General features: G+C 49.8%; 1 protein-coding gene across 1 annotated transcript in view; it reads right to left on the minus strand.

Moving 5' to 3' along the window:
* LOC144952541 (LIM homeobox transcription factor 1-beta-like) overlaps window positions 1-9,703 on the minus strand; it is a 174,296-nt gene extending 164,593 nt beyond the window's left edge. Inside the window, exon 1 of the mRNA XM_078882991.1 lies at window positions 9,631-9,703. Coding sequence (XP_078739117.1) covers window positions 9,631-9,703 — 73 coding nt within the window. The remainder of the gene's footprint in view (window positions 1-9,630) is intronic.
* Between the last annotated feature and the right edge of the window lie 14,344 nt (window positions 9,704-24,047).

The raw sequence follows: 24,047 nt of genomic DNA on the forward strand, positions 1-24,047 counted from the left end.
GAGTGAGTGAGCGATGCTCCTTCCTAACATTTGTGAGTGAGTGAGCGATGCTCCTTCCTAACATTTGTGAGTGAGTGAGTGATGCTCCTTCCTAACATTTGTGAGCGAGTGAGCGATGCTCCTTCCTAACATTTGTGAGCGAGTGAGCGATGCTCCTTCCTAACATTTGTGAGTGAGTGAGCGATGCTCCTTCCTAACATTTGTGAGTGAGTGAGCGATGCTCCTTCCTAACATTAGTGAGTGAGTGAGTGAGCGATGCTCCTTCCCAACATTTGTGAGTGAGTGAGTGAGCGATGCTCCCTCCTAACATTTGTGAGTGAGTGAGTGATGCTCCTTCCTAACATTTGTGAGCGAGTGAGCGATGCTCCTTCCTAACATTTGTGAGTGAGTGAGCGAGTGATGCTCCTTCCTAACATTTGTGAGTGAGTGAGTGAGCGATGCTCCTTCCCAACATTTGTGAGTGAGTGAGTGAGTGATGCTCCTTCCCAACATTTGTGAGTGAGTGAGCAATGCTCCTTCCTAACATTAGTGAGTGAGTGAGTGATGCTCCTTCCTAACATTTGTGAGTGAGTGAGCGATGCTCCTTCCTAACATTTGTGAGTGAGTGAGTGATGCTCCTTCCTAACATTTGTGAGTGAGCGAGTGAGCGATGCTCCTTCGTAACATTTGGAAAGTTTTTTTTCTCTCTCTCCCTCACAGTGCCGACCAACGCGGTCTGGCTCTCGAAACGTAACCTAAATTAAAGTTGACTGCGCCCAACGTTTTGCTGTGTGTGTTGTGTGCGGCGTGGGTGGTGGTGGGGTGGGGAGGGTTGGGTGTGGTTATTTTATTATTTATTACTGAATTTATTTATTTTTGGTTGTTACAGGAAAATGTTGCTTAAGAATTTCTGTTTTTTTTTGCTTTCAACTCCCCGCTTGAGCCGCCGCCATTGTTTGGTTGTCAAGGTTACCCCGTCGCCATTTTTGGTTGTCAAGGTTACTCTGTCGCCATTTTTGGTTGTCAAGGTTACCCCATCACCATTTTTGGTTGTCAAGGTTACCCCGTCACCATTGTTTGGTTGTCAAGGTTCCCTGTCGCCATTTTTGGTTGTCAAGTTTCCCCATAGCCATTTTTGGTTGTCAAGGTTACCCTGTCACCATTTTTGGTTGTCAAGGTTCCCCTGGCACCATTTTTGGTTGTCAAGCTTACCCTGTTACAATTTTTGGTTGTCAAGGGCTTGTCGCAACTCACTCACTCTATAGAACAGGGGTACAACACACAAACTCCACTCACTCACTCTGTAGAACAGGGGGAGATCACACAAACTCCACTCACTCACTCTGTAGAACAGGGGTAGATTCACACAAACTCCACTCACTCACTCTGTAGAACAGGGGTAGATCACACAAACTCCACTCACTCACTCTGTAGAACAGGGGGAGATCACACAAACTCCACTCACTCTGTAGAACAGGGGGAGATCACACAAACTCCACTCACTCACTCTGTAGAACAGGGGTAGATTCACACAAACTCCACTCACTCACTCTGTAGAACAGGGGTAGAACACACAAACTCCACTCACTCTGTAGAACAGGGGGAGATCACACAAACTCCACTCACTCACTCTGTAGAACAGGGGTAGATTCACACAAACTCCACTCACTCTGTAGAACAGGGGGAGATCACACAAACTCCACTCACTCACTCTGTAGAACAGGGGTAGATCACACAAACTCCACTCACTCTGTAGAACAGGGGTAGAACACACAAACTCCACTCACTCACTCTGTAGAACAGGGGGAGATCACACAAACTCCACTCACTCACTCTGTAGAACAGGGGTAGATCACACAAACTCCACTCACTCTGTAGAACAGGGGGAGATCACACAAACTCCACTCACTCTGTAGAACAGGGGGAGATCACACAAACTCCACTCACTCTGTAGAACAGGGGTAGATTCACACAAACTCCACTCACTCTGTAGAACAGGGGGAGATCACACAAACTCCACTCACTCTGTAGAACAGGGGTAGATCACACAAACTCCACTCACTCACTCTGTAGAACAGGGGTAGAACACACAAACTCCACTCACTCTGTAGAACAGGGGGAGATCACACAAACTCCACTCACTCACTCTGTAGAACAGGGGTAGATCACACAAACTCCACTCACTCACTCTGTAGAACAGGGGGAGATCACACAAACTCCACTCACTCACTCTGTAGAACAGGGGTAGATCACACAAACTCCACTCACTCTGTAGAACAGGGGGAGATCACACAAACTCCACTCACTCACTCTGTAGAACAGGGGTAGAACGCACAAACTCCACTCACTCACTCTGTAGAACCGGGGTAGAACACACAAACTCCACTCACTCACTCTGTAGAACAGGGGTAGAACACACAAACTCCACTCACTCACTCTGTAGAACCGGGGTAGAACACACAAACTCCACTCACTCACTCTGTAGAACCGGGGTAGAACACACAAACTCCACTCACTCACTCTGTAGAACAGGGGTAGAACACACAAACTCCACTCACTCACTCTGTAGAACCGGGGTAGAACACACAAACTCCACTCACTCACTCTGTAGAACAGGGGTAGATCACACAAACTCCACTCACTCACTCTGTAGAACAGGGGTAGATCACACAAACTCCACTCACTCACTCTGTAGAACAGGGGGAGATCACACAAACTCCACTCACTCACTCTGTAGAACAGCGGTAGATCACACAAACTCCACTCACTCACTCTGTAGAACAGGGGGAGATCACACAAACTCCACTCACTCACTCTGTAGAACAGCGGTAGATCACACAAACTCCACTCACTCACTCTGTAGAACAGGGGGAGATCACACAAACTCCACTCACTCACTCTGTAGAACAGCGGTAGATCACACAAACTCCACTCACTCACTCTGTAGAACAGGGGTAGATCACACAAACTCCATTCACTCACTCTGTAGAACAGGGGGAGATCACACAAACTCCACTCACTCACTCTGTAGAACAGGGGTAGAACACACAAACTCCACTCACTCACTCTGTAGAACATTGTTAAAGCACACTTGCTTCAAATCGCTTTAAACTATTGTCAATGTAGTGCGTATTTAATGTGGCGCTGCACTCTGATGTTGTAGGAGAGAACATTTATCAAAAAGTCGATTTAGTTAAGTAGAACGTGTTGTCTATTATTATTTAAAGTAGCGCATTTCGATGTTACGTCACATTTCTCACCCCCCCCCCCCCCTCGTCACACATCGTCACAAATGTCTGAACCCCACCACAGGTGTGTGACGTCATACACTACACCGTGATGATGATGATGAGAGAGACACAGACTCCAAATCTACAGCAGCAGGCATCGTCAGGGTCGGGATGGAACCCACGACCTCCTGTATACCAGGCGAGGTAGTCAACATCTCCTAGCCACCGTGATGATGATGATGATGAGAGAGACACAGACCTCCTGTAGACCAGGCTAGGTAGTCAACATCTCCTAGCCACCGTGATGATGATGATGAGAGAGACACAGACCTCCTGTAGACCAGGCGAGGTAGTCAACATCTCCTAGCCACCGTGATGATGATGATGAGAGAGAGACACGCATACTCCAAATCTACAGCAGCAGGCATCGTCAGGATCGGTATCGAACCCACGACCTCCTGTAGAACAGGCGAGGTAGTCAACATCTCCTAGCCACCGTGATGATGATGATGATGATGAGAGAGAGACACGCAGACTCCAAACCTACAGCAGCAGGCATCGTCAGGGTCGGGATGGAACCCACGACCTCCTGTAGACCAGGCGAGGTAGTCAACATCTCCCAGCCACCGTGATGATGATGATGATGATGAGAGAGAGACACGCAGACTCCAAACCTACAGCAGCAGGCATCGTCAGGGTCGGGATCGAACCCACGACCTCCTGTAGACCAGGCGAGGTAGTCAACATCTCCTAGCCACCGTGATGATGATGATGAGAGAGAGACACGCAGACTCCAAACCTACAGCAGCAGGCATCGTCAGGGTCGGGATGGAACCCACGACCTCCTGTAGACCAGGCGAGGTAGTCAACATCTCCTAGCCACCGTGATGATGATGATGAGAGAGAGACACGCAGACTCCAAACCTACAGCAGCAGGCATCGTCAGGGTCGGGATCGAACCCACGACCTCCTGTAGACCAGGCGAGGTAGTCAACATCTCCTAGCCACCGTGATGATGATGATGAGAGAGAGACACGCAGACTCCAAACCTACAGCAGCAGGCATCGTCAGGGTCGGGATCGAACCCACGACCTCCTGTAGACCAGGCGAGGTAGTCAACATCTCCTAGCCACCGTGATGATGATGAGAGAGAGAGTCGCAGACTCCAAATATACAGCAAGTATCAGGGGTTGGGATCGAACCTATGATCTCACCTGGTCTACAGGAGGTATCTTAGTGTTTCTATGTGTGCCTATGGGTCTCTGTTGGTTTCTATGGGTCTCTATGGGTCTCTGTGGGTCTCTGTGTCTCCATGTGTCTCCATGTATCTCTATGTGTCTCTGTGTGTCTCTGTGTCTCTGTGTGTCTCTGTGGGTCTCTGTGGGTCTCTATGTGTCTCTGTGGGTCTCTGTGGGTCTCTGTGGGTCTATATGTGTCTCTACGGGTCTTTGTGTCTCTGTGGGTCTCTATGTATATCACTTCTGAACAATCGTGTTAAGCAACAATTAGCGAGGACCTATTAGAAGTGTGAGCGGCACGCACGCACGCACACACAAAGACAAAGCCCCCAGTTTAGCCTCTAACAGACTGTTGGGGCAAGTGCTGTTAGCGAGCAGCACCTGTGAAGGCTACCGGCGCTGTGGCACACGAGGGGTGGCCAGCACAACGCCCGGCCGCCTTTGTCTCCCCAGTGGCGATGTTTACTGCATATCGCACCAGGTACTCATTTGAGGCGGAGTCGACCTAGGGGAGGTGGCCCAGGACCAGTTCAGATGATCGTCACTGGCGGTGTTGGCTGTGAGCGGGAATTGAACTCGGGTCACCAGGTTCGTAGCGCAGCGAAGCGCTACCCACTACACTACCACTGCCCACAACCATAGACACACACTCACACCAAACACACAGACACACACAGACTCACTCACACAGACACACACAGACTCACTCACACAGACACACCAAACACACACACCACACAGACACACACACAGACACACACCACACACACACACACAGACACACACAGACTCACTCACACAGACACACACAGACTCACTCACACAGACACACCAAACACACACACCACACAGACACACACACAGACACACACCACACACACACACACAGACACACACAGACTCACTCACACAGACACACCAAACACACACACCACACAGGCACACACACACAGACACACACACTCACACCACACACACACAGACACACACCACACACACACACACAGACACACACAGACTCACTCACACAGACACACCAAACACACACACCACACAGACACACACACAGACACACACACTCACACCACAACAACAACAACAACCGCCATTCGCCAATAAGTGGCGGTGACGTCACCACGACGCTTGTGCCAGGCCATGTGCACCCTGAGGCCACGTGAAGTGTCGAACGCCCGCTGGCAGGAGGTCACGGGGCAGACCCAGCAGGTGCCACGGGTCGACTGACCGAGATGACCGAGATGACTGGCTGATGCACCACCTGTGCCCCCTACTGTGCCAACTTGCTGTGCTTTAGCCACCCGGCGCTCCGCTCGTTGTTGTGAGCGTCGCTCCTCCGCCCTCCGTTGTTGTTGGAGGGCGACTGCCTCCAACTGCCCAGTAGCGTCCTTCACGAGCCTCCTCCACTGAGGCCGATCTTGACACCGCTGGTACCAGTCATCGGCAAGTCCACTCAGCTCCACGTCCTCCTGTACCACATCACCCCATCTTTTTTCTAGCCCATGCGCGCCAATTTAGCCCCCTCGATCCGGCCGAACAAAAGCTGTTTAGGCATGCGGTGGCTGGACATGCGGGCTACATGACCCAGCCAACGCAGCCTTGCCTGCCGGAGGAGCTCACTGATGGGACTTTGCCCAGATCTTTCAAGGACTTGTGAGCTCCTCACACAATCCAGCCTGGTTAAACCCAGGATGGATCGTAGGCAGGCCAGCCTAAATGTTTCCAACCGGCGAAGATGCTCCACTAGGGGGGTCCACGTTTCGCAAGCGTAGAGAAGGGAGGGAATGACCGTGGCCGAGAAGACCTGAAGCTTCGTGCGGAGCGACAGACCAGGTAGCTTCCACACAGCGTTACGCAACCGATGAAAAGATATTGCCGCTCGACTGATTCGGAGTGAGACCTCTGCTGATAAACTGGAGCCGGTCATAAGCACACTGCCCAGGTATGGGAAACTCTCCACTCTCTCCACAACTGCCCCATCACCGATTGGGAGTTGTGGGGGTGGAGTGCCCGATGGTACAAAATACCCAGGCAGGTGTTTAGTTTTGGTGGGGCTGATGGTAAGGCCCCACCTCTTAGTGGCACACTCCAGTCTCAGCAGCAGCGTCTCCAACTCCTCTTCTGAATGAGCAGCTATTACCAAATCATCGGCATACATAACGTGGTTGACCAATAGGGAGCCATCCCTTGATCGCACCCGGGCGTCGATCAGCCTCCCATTATATCTGTACCAAATGGTAATTCCCCCGGTACAGCTATTGAAGGCTTCACGAACTACGCAGTTGAAATAGATGGTAAATAATGTGGGAGCCAGAGGACATCCCTGTCGCACCCCAAGGTGTACAGGGAAAGGCTCCGACTCCCGGCCACGTAGTTTTACCCGGGCCCGCTCACCATCATGAATGTCCTTAATGACCGTGAGCAGAGGGTCAGGGACTCCGAAAGCACGAAGAACAACCCAGAGCCCAGTCCTACTGATGGTATCATAGGCCTTGACCAGGTCAATAAAGCAGAGATGTAGGTCTTTTTGGAATTCCCTACACCTCTGCTGTAGCAGACGGACATAAAATATGGCATCTGTGCAGGACCGCCCTTTCCTGAAACCGCATTGGGGCTCTGCAAGCTCCTCCTCAGCGTGCCTAGCATGGCGATGTTGAATAATCCTTGCCAGGACCTTACCCGGCACACTGAGGAGTGAGATGCCCCTGTAGTTGTTACAGTCGGTACGGTCCCCCTTCTTAAAGAGGGGGACCACCAGGGCATCCTTCCAGTCCTGCGGAACCCGTCCAGTGGTCCAGACTGTTGTTATGATGTCATATAGGGCAGTCTGTGCACAAACGCCACCCTCCCTCAGCATTTCGCTTGGGAGATCATCTCTGCCCGGTGCCTTCCCTCGTCTCAGACTCCGGATCGCCCTCAGTACTTCCTCAACAGCTGGCACCTCAGCCAGCCACTCACAGGGGGTGACCTCTTCCAATATTTGAGGCACCGCAGCCTCAGCAGGGTTATCCCCACTTTGTGCCATGATGTTTTCCTGGCTGAGAGATTTTCCCTCCCCCAGGACCTCACAGAAATGCTCAGCAAATCTGCAAACCTGTTCCTGGGGGTCGGAGATTGGATCACCGTTTTTTCCTCTAATGATGGTAATAGGTGTGGCGCTGTAGGTTACTTTTTTGATGGAGTTAAATAGTGATTTGTGATCGCGGGCCACTGAGGCAGACTCCATCTCCTCAGCAACCCGCGACCACCACCCATCCTTACAGCGCCTTACGGCTCTCCGAACCTCCGAGCGAAGGCTGCGGTAAACCTCCTCATTCTCTGACGTGGGATGCTGTAGGCGATGAGAGTGGGCCTGTCGCTTTTTCTCAATTAACCTGAACACCTCCTCTGTCAGCCAGGGTTTCTGGGGAGGTCTGGACCGCGTACCCAAAGCAGCCATTGCAGCTGCATGAGTCACAGTCTTAAACCTCGCCCATTTACCCTCGACATCAGGTGGAGTGGGGGACGATGCCAACCCCAGCTGCAAGCGATGATGAAATTCTCGCTTGCAACTTTCATCAGCTAACTGAGACCAGGCCACTTTTGGTTGGAATGGGATCCTGGGTGTACACCCACCACCGGAGTGGAAGAATGGCAGGCGCATCTTACAGATGACTAGTCGATGGTCAGAGGACAGATCAGCTCCACGGTAGGTCCTGGTGTCAAGGACATGGGCTCGCATCCGCTGGTCCGTCACTATGTAGTCCAGCAGATGTTCTTGCTTGGACCCGGCATGTATCCATGATTTTGTGTGGATGTGCCGATGCCGGAAGAGCGTGTTGGTAATTACAAGCCCATGGGCTGCACAAAAATCTAGCAGCCTCCTGCCGTTATTATTGAGCTGATCTGGCCCATGCCTTCCAATCACTCCAGACCAGGTGCCAGCATCATGACCAACTCGGGCATTTAAGTCACCCAACAAGATGACTCTGTCCCGAGTGGCCACTTTAGCCAGCACCTGTGACAGGAGGTCATAGAAAGCGTCTGACTCATCGGCTTTGCCTGCATCCCTCCACGGATGTTCGTCTTCAGTGGGGGCATAAGTAACCACGACCACCACTCCTCACCTCCGGTTGATGGGAAGGCGAGCCCAAAGTATCCTGGGGCTTACAGCTTCCCACACCTCACCGCCACGCTCCCACGCCCCCTTCATTCTTTTGTTCAGAAGAAGAGCCACACCCTGTTGTTTGGCAGTCTCCTGCCCCGAGTAGAGGACTGTCCACCCCTCATGGTGGCAGGATCCAGAACCGGTCCACCGGACCTCCTGAATGCCACAGAGATCCAGGCGGTACCGGTCCAGCTCCCGACAGAGGAGTGGCAGCCTCTCCTCCGCAGTGAGCGTTCGAACATTCCACGTGGCCATCCGCAATGGTTTTTCGTTGTTTCTGGAGGAGCCCCGAGGGTGAAAATTCAATCTCCTGGCTCCGCCAAATGGGGTTTGGCCAGGAGACGTCATAAAAGCCTGACCCCCCGGGGCCTCCGGCACAAGCTTATTAGTTACAGGTTTATGTTTAATTCGTAGATTAGTGGTGGTTAATTGAAGGTGGAGGGGTTACCAGCCCCTCGCACCCGTCCAGAGCCCCCGTTTAGCCACTGTGGTGGTCACAGACGCCATGAGGGGAGAGGGCCAATGGGCATTGGCCCTCCCCCCACAGCACTGCCCACGACAGTGTTGCCCGTCCGGCACCGCGAGGAGGTAGGAGGTTGTTTTGCCACACACCACACACACACAGACACACAACACACACACACAGACACACACAGACTCACTCACACAGTCACACACACACAGACTCACACATACCACACACACACACCACACACACAGACACACACCACACACACACAGACACACACAGACTCACTCACACAGTCACACACACACAGACTCACACATACCACACACACACACACATCACACACACACAGACACACACCACACACACACAGACACACACAGACTCACTCACACAGTCACACACACACAGACTCACACATACCACACACACACACACATCACACAGACAGACACACACCACACACACACAGACACACACAGACTCACACATACCACACACACACACACATCACACAGACACACACACACTCACACACACACACCGACTCACCTGTATGTGCCTCGGCTGGGCCGTCACGGGTCGACACCGTGCGGGGTTTTTCCATTGCAGAACGATCCCTCATGGCTGCCGCCTCTTCACACGTCCACGCCTGCCTGTGCGTGTGTGTGCGTGCGTGCGAGCTACATTACACACGTACTACACACACTGCCACACCTACACACGCAGCTAAACCTGCCTGTGCGTGCGTGCGTGCGTGCGTGCAACATTACACACGTACTACACACACTGCCACACCTACACACGCAGCTATACCTGCCTGTGCGTGTGTGTGCGTGCGTGCGTGCGAGCTACATTACACACGTACTACACACACTGCCACACCTACACACGCAGCTAAGCCTGCCTGTGCGTGTGTGCGAGCTACATTACACACTTACTACACACACTGCCACACCTACACACGCAGCTAAACCTGCCTGTGCGTGTGTGTGTGTGTGCAACATTACACACGTACTACACACACTGCCACACCTACACACGCAGCTAAGCCTGCCTGTGCGTGTGTGTGTGCGTGCAACATTACACACGTACTACACACACTGCCACACCTACACACGCAGCTATACCTGCCTGTGCGTGTGTGTGTGTGCAACATTACACACTTACTACACACACTGCCACACCTACACATGCAGCTAAACCTGCCTGTGCGTCTGTGTGCGTGCGTGCGTGCGAGCTACATTACACACGTACTACACACACTGCCACACCTACACACGCAGCTAAACCTGCCTGTGCGTGTGTGTGCGTGCGTGCGTGCGAGCTACATTACACACGTACTACACACACTGCCACACCTACACACGCAGCTAAACCTGCCTGTGCGTGTGTGTGTGCGTGCAACATTACACACGTACTACACACACTACCACACCTACACACGCAGCTAAGCCTGCCTGTGCGTGTGTGTGTGTGTGTGCAACATTACACACTTACTACACACACTGCCACACCTACACACGCAGCTAAACCTGCCTGTGCGTGTGTGTGTGTGTGCGTGCAATATTACACACGTACTACACACACTACCACACCTACACACGCAGCTAAACCTGCCTGTGCGTGTGTGCGTGTGAGCTACATTACACACTTACTACACACACTGCCACACCTACACACGCAGCTAAACCTGCCTGTGCGTGTGCGTGTGAGCTACATTACACACGTACTACACACACTGCCACACCTACACACGCAGCTATACTTGCCTGTGCGTGTGTGTGCGTGTGAGCTACATTACACACGTACTACACACACTGCCACACCTACACACGCAGCTATACCTGCCTGTAAGTGTGTGTGTGTGGGTGCTACTTTACACACGCACTACGCACACTGCCACACCTACACACGCAGCTAAACCTGCCTGTAAGTGTGTGTGCGTGTGAGCTACATTACACACGCACTACACACACGCACACCTACACACGCAGCTAAGCCTGCCTGTGCGTGTGTGTGTGCGTGCGAGCTAAATTACACATGTGCTACACACACACGCACGCCTACACACCTACACACGCAGCTAAATTGCCTGTGTGTGTGTGTTCATGCTATATTACATACACAACAACAACCGCCATTCGCCACTAAGTGGCGGTGACGTCACCACGACGCTTGTGCCAGGCTAGGTGCACGTTCAGGCCACGTGAAGTGTCGAACGCCCGCTGGCAGGTCACGGGGCAGACCCAGCAGGTGCCACGGGTCTACCGAGATGACTGGCTGATGCACCACTTGTGCCCCCTACTGTGCCAACTTGCTGTGCTTTAGCCACCCGGCGCTCTGGTCGTTGTTGTGAGCGTCGCTCCTCCGCCCTCCGTTGTTGTTGGAGGGCGACTGCCTCTAACTGCCCAGTAGCGTCCTTCACGAGCCTCCTCCACAGAGGCCGATCTTGACACCGCTGGTACCAGTCATCAGCAAGTCCACTCAGCTCCACGTCCTCCTGTACCACATCACCCCATCTCTTCTCTAGCCTGTGCCGCGCCAATTTAGCCCCCTCGATCCGGCCGAACAAAAGCTGTTTCGGCATGCGGTGGCTGGGCATGCGGGCTACATGACCCAGCCAACGTAGCCTTGCATGCCGGAGGAGCTCACCAATGGGACTTTGTCCAGATCTTTCAAGGATATGTGAGCTCCTCACACAATCCAGCCTGGTTAAACCCAGGATGGATCTTAGGCAGGCCAGCCTAAATGTTTCTAACCCGCGAAGATGTTCCATTAGGGGACTCCAAGTTTTGCAAGCGTAGAGAAGGGAGGGAATGACCGTGGCCGAGAAAATCTCAAGTTTCGTGCGGAGCGACAGACCAGGTAGCTTCCACACAGCGTTATGCAACCGATGAAAAGAAATTGCTGCTCGACTGATTCTGAGTAAGACCTCTGCTGTCAAACCGGAGCCGGTCATGAGCACCCTGCCCAGGTTTGGGAAACCCTCAACTCTCTCCACTACTGCCCCATCACCAATTGGGAGTTGAGGGGGTGGAGTGTCCGATGGTACAAAATACCAAGGCAGGTGCTTAGTTTTGGTGGGGCTGATGGTAAGGCCCCACCTCTTAGTGGCACGCTCCAGTCTCAGCAGCAGCGTCTCCAACTCCTCTTCTGAGTGAGCAGCGATTACCAAATCATCGGCATACATAACGTGGTTGAGCAATAGGGAGCCATCCCTTGTCCGCACCTGGGTATCGATCAGCCTCCCATTGTATCTGTACCAGATGGAAATTCCTCCGGTACAGCTATTGAAGGCTTCACGAACAACGTGGTCGAAATAGATGTTAAATAATGTTGGAGCCAGAGGACATCCCTGTCACACCCCAAGGTGTACAGGGAAAGGCTCTGACTCCTGGCCACGTAGTTTTACCCGGGCCCGCTCACCATCATGAAGGTCCTTAATGATCGTGAGCAGAGGGTCAGTGACTCCGAAAGCACGAAGAACAACCCAGAGCCCAGGCCTTCTGATGGTATCATAGGCCTTGACCAGGTCAATAAAGCAAATATGTAGGTCTTGTTGGAATTCCCTACACCTCTGTTGTAGCAGACGGACAGAAAATATGGCATCTGTGCAGGACCACCCTTTCCTGAAACAGCATTGAGGCTCTGCAAGCCTCTCCTCAGCGTGTCTGGCAAGGCGATGTTGAATAATCACTGCCAGGACCTTTTCCGGCACACTGAGGAGTGAGATGCCCCTGTAGTTGTTACAGTCTGTGCGGTCCCCCTTCTTAAAGAGGGGGACCACCAGGGCATCCTTCCAATCCTGCAGAACCCGTCCAGTGGTCCAGACTGTTGTTATGATGTCACGTAGGGCAGTCTGTGCACAAACGCCACCCTCCTTCAGCATTTCGCTTGGGAGATCATCTCTGCCCGGTGCCTTTCCTGGTCTCAGGCTCTGGATCATCTTCAGTACTTCTTCAACAAATGGCACCTCACCCAGCCACTCACAGGGGGTGACTTCTTCAAATATTTAAGGCACCGCAGCCTCAGCAGGGCCATCCCCACTTTGTCCCACGTTGCTAGCCAGGCTGAGGGATGTCCCCTTCCCCAGGACCTCACAGAAATGCTCAGAAAATCTGAAAACTTGTTCCTGGGGATCGGTGATTGGATCACCGATCTTTCTTCTCATGATGGTAATAGGTGTGGCGCTGCAGGTTACTTTTTTGATGGAGTTAAAGAGCGATTTGTGATCGCGGGCCATTGAGGCAGACTCCATCTCAGCAACCAGCGACCACCACCCATCCTTGCAGCGCCTCACGGCTCTCCGAACCTCCGAGCGAAGGCTGCGGTAAGCCTCCTCATTTTCCGATGTTGGATGCTGTAGACGATGAGAGTGGGCATGTCGCTTTTTCTCAGCCAGCCTGAACACCTCTTCTGTCAGCCAGGGTCTCTGGGGAGGTCCGGACCATGTACCCAAAGCAGCCGTTGCAGCTGCATAAGCCACAGTCCTAAACTTTGCCCATTTCCTCTCGACATCAGGAGGAGTGGGGGACGATGCCAACCCCAGCCGCAAGCGATGATGAAATTCTCGCTTGCAACTTTCATCAGCTAGCTGAGACCATGCCACGATGGGTTTGAATGGGGTCCTGGGTGTACACCCACCACCGAAGTGGAATAATGACAGGCGCGTCTTACAGATGAAAAGTTTATGGTCAGTGGGCAGATCAGCTCCACGGTAGGTCCTGGTGTCAAGGACATGGGCTCGCATCCGCTGATCTGTCACTATGTAGTCTAGCAGATGTTCTTGCTTGGACCCGGCATGCATCCATGATGTTATGTGGATGTGCCTATGCCGGAACAGCGTGTTGGTAATTACAAGCCCATGGGCTGGACAAAAATCTAGCAGCCTCCTACCGTTGTTATTGAGCTGATCTGGCCCATGCCTTCCAATCACTCTAGACCAGGTGCCAGCATCATGACCAACTCGGGCATTGAAGTCACCCAACAAGATGACTCTGTCCCGAGTGGCCACTTTAGCCAGCACCTGTGACAGGAGGTCATAGAAGACATCTGATTCATCGGCCTTGCGTGCATCCCTCCACGGATTTTCGTCTTCGGTGGGGGCATAAGAAACCACGAACACCACTCATCGCCTCTGGCTGATGGGAAGGTGAGCCCAAAGTAGTCTGGGGCTTACAGCTTCCCACACCTCACCGCCACACTCCCACGCCCCCTTCATTTTTTTGTTCAGAAGAAGAGCCACTCCCTGTTGTTTGGCAGTCTCCTGCCCCGAGTAGAGGACTGTCCACCCCTCATGGTGGCAGGAGCCAGAGCCGGTCCACCGGACCTCCTGAATACCACAGAGATCCAGGCGGTACCGGTCCAGCTCCTGATAGAGGAATAGCAGCCTCTCCTCCACAGTGAGCGTTAGAACATTCCACGTGGCCACACGAAGTGGCTTTTTGTTGTTTCTGGAGGAGCCCCGAGGGTAAAGATTCAATCTCCTGGCTCCGCCAAATGGGGTTTGGCCTGGAAACGTCATGGACGCCTGTCCCCCCGGGGCCTCTGGCAATAGCTTATTAAGTCTTTTACATTGTAGTTTAGTGGTTACAAACGCCATGAGGGGAAGGGCCAATCGGAATTGGCCCTCGACCCAAAGCACTGCCCACCACATCATTGTCATCCGGCATCTCGAGGAAGTACACTACGAATATACATACACAATCAGATATTATTCTTTAGTTCTTTCGGTAAAGTCACGTATAAAGAAAAAATAATAAATTAAATACTAGCATACGACGTTTCGATTGCAACACAAGCAATCATCATCAGGTATAAATGAAATAGAAACACAAATCCAGTATACTTAGAAATGTAATACAACAGAGAGTCGGATAACATAACAGTCAACACCCTACCTGGTTGACTACGTTCTTCCTGAGAAGGCTAAATTTGAGAGAGAGATCAAACGCAGAACCAGAGACATATAGACAGACATATACGCATCGTTGTGATATCTGTCTGCTTATATGTCTGTCTATATGTCTCTGGTTCTGTGTTTTATCTCTTTCAAATTTATACTAGATTTGTGTTTCTATTTCATGTATACCTGATGACGATTGCTTGTGTTGCAATCGAAACGTCGTGTGCTAGTATTTAATTTATTATTTTATCTGCATACGTGACTTTACCGAAAGAACCACCAAAGAGTAATTCCTGCAGTCACGAAAGCTCCAAATTAAGTTACAATCAGATATGCCTGCCTGTGCGTGTGCGTGCGAGATATAATTTCACACATACTACACACATAATCGTACACACGTACACACTCAGCTACACCTACCTGTGCGTGTGTGTGAGCTGTATTACACAAACACTACACACAAACACGGCTGTGTGAGTGCCTGTTTAGTGTGTCATATACACGCACACCACGTAAACTATGCACACACACAGCGATGGTCGTGCCTGTGTGTTTGTGTGATGTACACAATACACTACACACAATACACACACACTACACACACACTACACACACACTACACACACACTACACACACACTACACACACTACACACACTACACACAATATACAACACACACTACACACAATACACTACACACATTACACACACTACACACACACTACACACACTACACACACTACACACTACACACACTACACACACTACACACACTACACACACTACACTACACACACTACACACTACACACAATACACACAATACACTACACACAATACACTACACACACAACACACAATACACTACACACACACTACACACACTACACTACACACACTACACACACTACACACTACACACACACTACACACTACACACACACTACACACACTACACACACTACACTACACACACTACACAGTACACACACTACACACTACACACACTACACTACACACACTACACACACTACACACAATGCACTACACACACTACACACAATACACTACACACACTACACACACTACACACAATACACTACACACACTACACACACTACACACACACTACACACAATTCACTACACACACTACACACACTACACACTACACACACTACACACAATACACTACACACACTACACACACACTACACACACTACACACACTACACACACACTACACACACTATACACACTACACACTACACACACACTCACACACACACTATACACACAACACACACACTCACACACACACACTATACACACTACACACAATACACACACTGCACACACACTACACACTACACACACACTACACACACTACACACACACACTACACACACACACTACACACACTACACACACACTACACACACACTACACACACTACACACACTGCACACACACTACACACCCACTACACACAATACACACACTATACACACACTGCACACACACTACACACACACTACACACAATACACACACTACACACACACTACACACACACCACACACACTACACACACACTACACACACTACACACACACTGCACACACACTACACACACACTACACACACACTACACACACACTACACACACTGCACACACACTACACACACACTATACACACTACACACAAACACTACACACACACTACACACTACACACACTACACACACACTACACACAATACACACACTACACACACACTACACACAATACACACACTACACACACACTACACACACACTACACACACTACACACACTACACACTACACACACTACACACACTACACACAATGCACAGAATACACTACACACACTACACACACTAGACACTACACACACTACACACTACACACACACTCACACACACACCATACACACAACACACACACTCACACACACACTATACACACAACACACACACTACACACACACTACACACAATACACACACTGCACACACACTACACACTACACACACACTACACACACACTACACACACTACACACACACACACTACACACACACACTACACACTACACACACACTACACACACTACACACACACTACACACACTACACACACTGCACACACACTACACACCCACTACACACAATACACACACTATACACACACTGCACACACACTACACACACACTACACACAATACACACACTACACACACACTACACACACACCACACACACTACACACACTACACACACTACACACACACTGTACACACACTACACACACACTACACACACACTACACACACACTACACACACTGCACACACACTACACACACACTACACACACTACACACAAACACTACACACACAACACACACTACACACACTACACACACTACACACACACACTACATACACACACTACACACACACTACACTACACACACACTACACACACTACACACACTACACACACACACACACTACATACACACACTACACACACACTACACTACACACACACTACACACACTACACACACTACACACACACACACACTACATACACACACTACACACACACTACACTACACACACACTACACACACACTACACACACTACACACACAACACACACTACACACACTACACACACTACATACACACACTACACACACACTACAATACACACACTACACACTACACACACTACACACACTACACACACGCACTACATACACACACTACACACACACTACACTACACACACTACACAATACACACAACGCACACACTACACACACACTACACACACACTACACACACTACACACTACACACAACGCACACACTACACACACACTACACACACTACACACACACTACACACACTACACACACTACACACACTACACACACACTACATACACATACTACACACACACTACACACACCACACACTACACACAACGCACACAATGCCCATACACATAGTGATATCAAAGTATTCTACACAACACACACTGGACATAATACACACTACACAAAATGCACACACACACAGGTACCAACGCAGACTAAGTAATATTATCAATACACACAACACACAATACAGGCAACACATAATATACAAAACACGCAATGCACACAACACACACTACACACAATATACAAAACACACACTACACACAACACACACGACACACACTAAACACAACTACACACAGACTAACACACTAACACACACACTACAACCACTACACACACTACACACACCACACGACACACAATACACACACTACACACACTACACACAGACTAACACACTAACACACACACTACAACCACTACACACACTACACACACCACACTACACACAATACACACACAACACACACTACACACAATGCACTATATAGGCACCACGCGACACAGCACACATCGCTATATAAATCATATAAAGATATTATTATTAAATGTTAAGCGTTTGTCCGACGTTGCAAACTTACCCCGTTTAGAGGAATGGTTCTGACCCTCAGGGGGTCGATACAAAGACAAAGATCCCCCGTGTAGCCTCTAACAGACTCTAGAGGCAAGTGCTGCTAGCGAGCACACTCACTTTACATACACACACACAGACTCACACACACTTTAAATACACACTCACACACTTTACATACACACTCACTCACTTTACATACACACACACAGACTCACACACACTTTACATACACACTCACACACTTTACATACACACACACTCACTTTACATACACTCACTCACTTTACATACACACACACAGACTCACACACACTTTACATACACACTCACTCACTTTACATACACTCACTCACTTTACATACACACACACAGACTCACACACACTTTACATACACACTCACTTTACATACACTCACTCACTTTACATACACACACACAGACTCACACACACTTTACATACACACACACTCACTTTACATACACACACACTGACTCACACTCACTTTACATACACTCACTCACTTTACACACACTCACTCACTTTACATACACACACACAGACTCACACACACTTTACATACACACTCACTTTACATACACTCACTCACTTTACATACACACACACTGACTCACACACACTTTACATTCACACTCACTCACTTTACACACACTCACTCACTTTACATACACACACACAGACTCACACACACTTTACATACACACTCACTTTACATACACTCACTCACTTTACATACACACACACTGACTCACACACACTTTACATACACACTCACACACTTTACATACACACACACACATTTTACATACACCCACACACTTTACATACACACACACTGACACACACACTTTACATACACACTCACACACTTTAAATACACCCACACACATTTTACATACACCCACACACTTTACATACATACACACACTTTACATACACACTCACACACTTTACATACACACACACACACACACATTTTACATACACACACACTGACTCACACACACTTTACATACACACTCACACACTTTACATACACACTCACACACTTTACATACACACACACTGACACACACACTTGACACACACACACACTTTACATACACACACACTCACACACACTCACACTCTCACACACTTTACACACACACTCACACTTTACATACACACTCACACACACTCACTTTACATACACACACACACTTTACATACACACACGCACTTTACATACACACACACTTTACATACACACTCACATTTTACATACACACACACACACTTTACATACACACACACTGACACACACACTTGACACACACACACACACTTTACATACACACACACACACTCACACATTCACACACTTTTCACTCACACACACTTTACATAAACACTCACACTCACAAACTTTACATACACACACTCACACTTTACATACACACTCACACACACTCACTTTACATACACACACACACACACTTTACATACACACACACAGACTCACACACACTTTACATACACCCACACACTTTACATACACACACACACTTTACATACACACACACTGACACACACACTTGACACACACACACACACTTTACATACACACACACACACTCACACATTCACACACTTTACACTCACACACACTTTACATAAACACTCACACTCACAAACTTTACATACACACACTCACACTTTACATACACACTCACACACACTCACTTTACATACACACACACACACACTTTACATACACACTCACACACACACTAACACACAGCCACACACTAACACACACACACTCTAACACACACACACAGTAACACAAAGCCACACACTAACACACACACTAACACACACACACTAACACACAGCCACACACTAACACACACACTAACACACACACTAACACACACACACGAACACACACACTAACACACACACTAACACACACACTAACACACACACAATGCACACTACACACAATACACACACTACACACATTACACATTACAAACTGCACACAATACACAATAGACACAACGCACACAACACAAACGACACACACAACACACACAATACACACAATACACACAACACACACTGGACATAATATACACTACACACAATGCACACCCACACACAGAGATACCAGGGCAGACTACATAACACATACAATACACACAACACGCATAACACACACTACACACACACACTACACACTACACACACTACACACACACTACACACACCCTACACACAACACGCAATACACACACACAACACACACACTACACACTACACACAATACACACACTACACACACTACGCACACCACAATACGCACAACACACAATACTCACACACACTACACACACTACACACTACGCACACTACACACACAACGCACACAATACGCACAATACACACAACACACACAACACACACTGGACACAATACACACTACACACAATGCACACCCACACACAGAGATACCAGTGCAGACTACATAACACACACAACACGCACTACGCACACTACACACACTACACACACACCACAATACACACAACACACAATACACACACACAACACACACACTACACACACTACACACACAATACACACAACACACAATACACACACACACTACACACAATGCACTATATAGGCACCACGCGACTCTGCACACAACAGACTACTACTTCCACACACATCGTTATATAAATCATATATAGATATTGTTAAATGTTAAGCGTTTGTCCGACGTTGCAAACTCACCCCGTTTGTAGAATGGTTCTGACCCTCGCTAACACACACACTAACACACACACACTAACACACACACACACACACTAACACACACACACACACACTAACACACACACACTAACACACACGCACTAACACACACACTAACACACACGCACTAACACACACGCACTAACACACACACACTAACACACACTAACAGACACACTAACACATACACACTAACACACACACTAACACTGCACGTGTATGATGATAATCGTGATTTGCTTGCGTGCTATAAGCAGCTAGCCCCTTTGCCTTTGTATGCAGGTGTGTGTGTGCGAGTGTGTGTATGCAGTGCGTGTGCGTGCGTGTGTGTGTATGCACGTATGTGTGTGTGCGTGTGTGTGTGTTTGCAGTGTATGCAGTGTGTGTGCGTGTGTGTATGCGTGTGTGTATGCGTGTGTGTGTGCGTGTGTGTGTATGCACGTGTGTGTAAGTGCGTGTGTGTGTGTGCGTGTGTGTTCGTGTGTGTGTGTATACAGTGTATGCAGTGTGTGTGCGTGTGTGTATGCGTGTGTGTATGCGTGTGTGTATGCGTGTGTGTGTGCGTGTGTGTGTATGCACGTGTGTGTAAGTGCGTGTGTGTGTGTGCGTGTGTGTTCGTGTGTGTGTATGCACGTGTGTGTAAGTGCGTGTGTGCGTGTGTGTGCGTGTGCGTGTGTGTGTATGCACGTGTGTGTGTGCACGTGTGTGCATGCACGTGTGTGCGTGTGTGTGTATGTATGTGTTCGCGTGTATGTGTGTGTATGTGTGTATGTATGTGTGTGCGGGTATGCGTGTATATGTGTGTATCTGTGTGTACGCGTGTCTGTATGTGTATATGTGTATACGCGTGTGTGTATGCATGTGTGTGTATGTGTGTGTATATGCGTGCGTGTGTGCGTGTGTGTGCACGTATGAATGCGTGCGCGTGTATGTGTGTGTGTATGTGGATACCACTGGACAGGTTCCGCAGGATTAGAAGGATGCCCTGGTGGTCCTCCTCTTTAAGAAGAAAAAGGACCGCACAGACTGTAACAACTACAGGGGCATCTCACTCCTCAGTGTGCCGGGAAAGGTCCTGGCAAGGATTATTCAACATCGCCTTGCTAGGCACGCTGAGGAGGAGCTTGCAGAGCCCCAATGCGGTTTCAGGAAAGGGCGGTCCTGCAAAGATGCCATATTTTCTGTCCGTCTGCTACAGCCGAGGTGTAGGGAATTCCAACAAGACCTACATCTCTGCTTTATTGACCTGGTCAAGGCCTATGATACCATCAGTAGGCCTGTGCTCTGGGTTCTTCTTCCTGCTTTCGGAGTCCGTGACCCTCTGCTCACGATCATTAAGGACCTTCATGATGGTGAGCGGGCCCGGGTAAAACTACGTGGCCGGGAGTCAGAGCCATTCCTGTACACCTTGGGGTGCGACAGGGATGTCCTCTGGCTCCCACATTATTTAACATTTATTTTGACCACGTAGTTCGTGAAGCCTTCAATAGCTGTACCGGAGGAATTTCCATTTGGTACAGATACAGTGGGAGGCTGATCGATGCCCGGGTGCGGTCAAGGGATGGCTCCCTATTGGTCAACCACGTTATGCATGCCGATGATTTGGTAATTGCTGCTCATTCAGAGGAGGAGTTGGAGATGCCTTACCATCAGCCCCACCAAAACTAAGCACCTGCCTGGGTATTTTGTACCATCGGACACTCCACCCGCACAACTCCCAATCGGTGATGGGGCAGTAGTGGAGAGAGTGGAGAGTTTCCCATACCTGGGCAGTGTGCTTATGACCGGCATCAGCTTAACAGCAGAGGTCTCACTCCGAATCAATCGAGCGGCAATATCTTTTCATCGGTTGCGTAACGTTGTGTGGAAGCTACCTGGTCTGTCGCTCCTCACGAAGCTTCAGGTCTTCTCGGCCACAGTCATTCCCTCCCTTCTCTACGCTTGCGAAACGTGGACCCCCCCCTAATGGAGGATCTTCGTCGTTTGGAAACATTTAGGCTGGCCTGCCTACGATCCATCCTGGGTTTAACCAGGCTGGATTGTGTGAGGAGCTCACAAATCCTTGAAAGATCTGGGCAAAGTCCCATCGGTGAGCTCCTTCGGCAGGCAAGGCTGCGTTGGCTGGGTCATGTAGCCCGCATGCCCAGCCACCGCATGCCTAAACAGCTTTTGTTCGGCCGGATCGAGGGGGCTAAACGGGTGCGGCACGGGCTAGAGAAGAGATGGAGTGATGTGGTTACAGAAGGACGTGGAGCTGAGTGGACTTGCCGATGACTGGTACCAGCGTTGTCAAGATCGGCCTCTGTGGAGGAGGCTCGTGAAGGACGCTACTGGGCAGTTGGAGGCAGTCGCCCTCCAACAACAACGGAGGGCGGAGGAGCGACGCTCACAACAACGAGCGGAGCGCCGGGTGGCTAAAGCACAGCAAGTTGGCACAGTAGGGGGCACAGGTGATGCATCAGCCAGTCGTCTCGGTCATCTCGGTCAGTCGACCCGTGGCACCTGGGTCTGCCCCGTGACCTCCTGCCAGCGGGCGTTCGACACTTCACGTGGCCTCAGGGTGCACATGGCCTGGCACAAGCGTCGTGGTGACGTCACCGCCACTTAGTGGCGAATGGCGGTTGTTGTTGTATATGTGTGTGTGTGTGTGTATGTGTATGTGTGTGTATGTGTGTGTGTATGTGTG

The sequence above is a fragment of the Lampetra fluviatilis genome, chromosome 68 (assembly GCF_964198595.1).
Source record: "Lampetra fluviatilis chromosome 68, kcLamFluv1.1, whole genome shotgun sequence".
Classification (NCBI taxonomy): Eukaryota; Metazoa; Chordata; class Hyperoartia; order Petromyzontiformes; family Petromyzontidae; genus Lampetra; species Lampetra fluviatilis.